At 64.8% G+C, this 1,348-nt stretch overlaps 1 protein-coding gene across 1 annotated transcript in view; it reads right to left on the bottom strand.

Moving 5' to 3' along the window:
- LOC103914179 (urotensin-2 receptor-like) overlaps positions 1-756 on the bottom strand; it is a 2,578-nt gene extending 1,822 nt beyond the window's left edge. The window contains exon 1 of the mRNA XM_009320791.1: positions 21-756. Coding sequence (XP_009319066.1) covers positions 21-756 — 736 coding nt within the window. The remainder of the gene's footprint in view (positions 1-20) is intronic.
- Between the last annotated feature and the right edge of the window lie 592 nt (positions 757-1,348).

The following is a 1,348-nucleotide window of genomic DNA, read 5'->3' on the forward strand; positions in this document are numbered from 1 at the left end:
GAGGGTGTGGTGGCGCCTGCCGCTGCAGGCCAGGCGGGTCACGAGGAAGTTGATGGAGACGACGGCGGTGCCACCCCGGTCCCCCTGCTCGTACCAAGAGATGCCGAAGAGCTGCCGCAGCCAGAAGGGCAGGAAGCAAGTCCAGTAAGCGAGCACGGTGCTGGAGATCATACACAGGACCTTCCGCTTGGGACATCGGCTGGTTTCCTCCATGCTGAGAACAAAAGCCTGCTGGGACCTCCAGTAGCTCCTAGCCAGCTTGGTGTACGAGCAGCAGACGATGATGCCCGGGGCGAGGATGCAGGTGCTGGAGAGGACGGTGAGATACGCCTCGCAGGTTCCCGTCTGCCAGGTGGGGCGGCACATGTGCTTGGTCACCCTGCGGCGGTGACCGGTGCACAGGTCGATGAGGATCATGGCGGGGAGGGCGAGGAGGAAGGCCACCAGCCACAGCGGGCAGGGGGCCGCCCACCGGTGGTCCCTCAACCTGCGCAGGGTGTCGAAGGGGATGGTGGGTAAGAACAGAAGATCGGCCAGGGCCAAGTTGACGACGTACACGTACGTGGAGCCAGCGCACCCCGTGGAGGCCACCAGCGTGTCGATGTTTCCCACCGCCCCAACCATGCACGTGGTGGCCGGGATGCAGCCGAGGAAGGAGGTGACCAAGAGGTCTCTGGTGCTTTTGGAAGAGGCGGTGGGCTGGGTGGCGGCATTTTGGGGCTGGCAGGGCACCGAGACACATGTGCTCACCTCCATCCTCCCTCGCCGAGAGCCACCCCGGGGAGCTCTTCTGGAGGAAATCACGAGCTGCAGAAGCGGGAGCTGCCAGCTGAGCCGTCCCGGTGGTGTGCCGGCATCGGGACGGGGCAGCGGCAGCAGCAGCTCCCTGCTGCGGCGAGAGCCGCTCTCCCAGGCGCTGCCTGGAAAAGCCGTTTGCCTTCCCCGCACACAGCGAGGGGGGGGAACCAGCCTCAGCGGATTGTCCCTCTGCCCTCGTGGCGGGGATGCCAGGGTGCCCCAGCCGCCCACCAGCCCTTCCCGCTGCCCCGTGCATCGCTGCGGACGGATCACTTTCTATGAGATTTGTTTTTAACTACTGTTCTCTTTTCTTTTTCTCCATCTCCCGGGTCTCTCCAGGTCTGCGGTGCTGGTTCGACCCCGGGCTGGGGGGCTTCGCGGGCGAGGGATGTGGCCCAGCCCTTGCCCTCCCCGGGGGCCCAGCTCCCCGTAACCAGGCATCAAAGAAATTAACGTCATCAAAAATTCCGTGGTGCCTTGTCCCCAAAGCTGCTCCGTCCTGCGGCCGGGTGGGGGGGGGGATGAGAGGGGCTGGATTTTAGGGAGTTTT

This window comes from Pygoscelis adeliae, unplaced genomic scaffold, assembly GCF_000699105.1.
Source record: "Pygoscelis adeliae isolate BGI_AS28 unplaced genomic scaffold, ASM69910v1 Scaffold480, whole genome shotgun sequence".
Lineage (NCBI taxonomy): Eukaryota > Metazoa > Chordata > Aves > Sphenisciformes > Spheniscidae > Pygoscelis > Pygoscelis adeliae.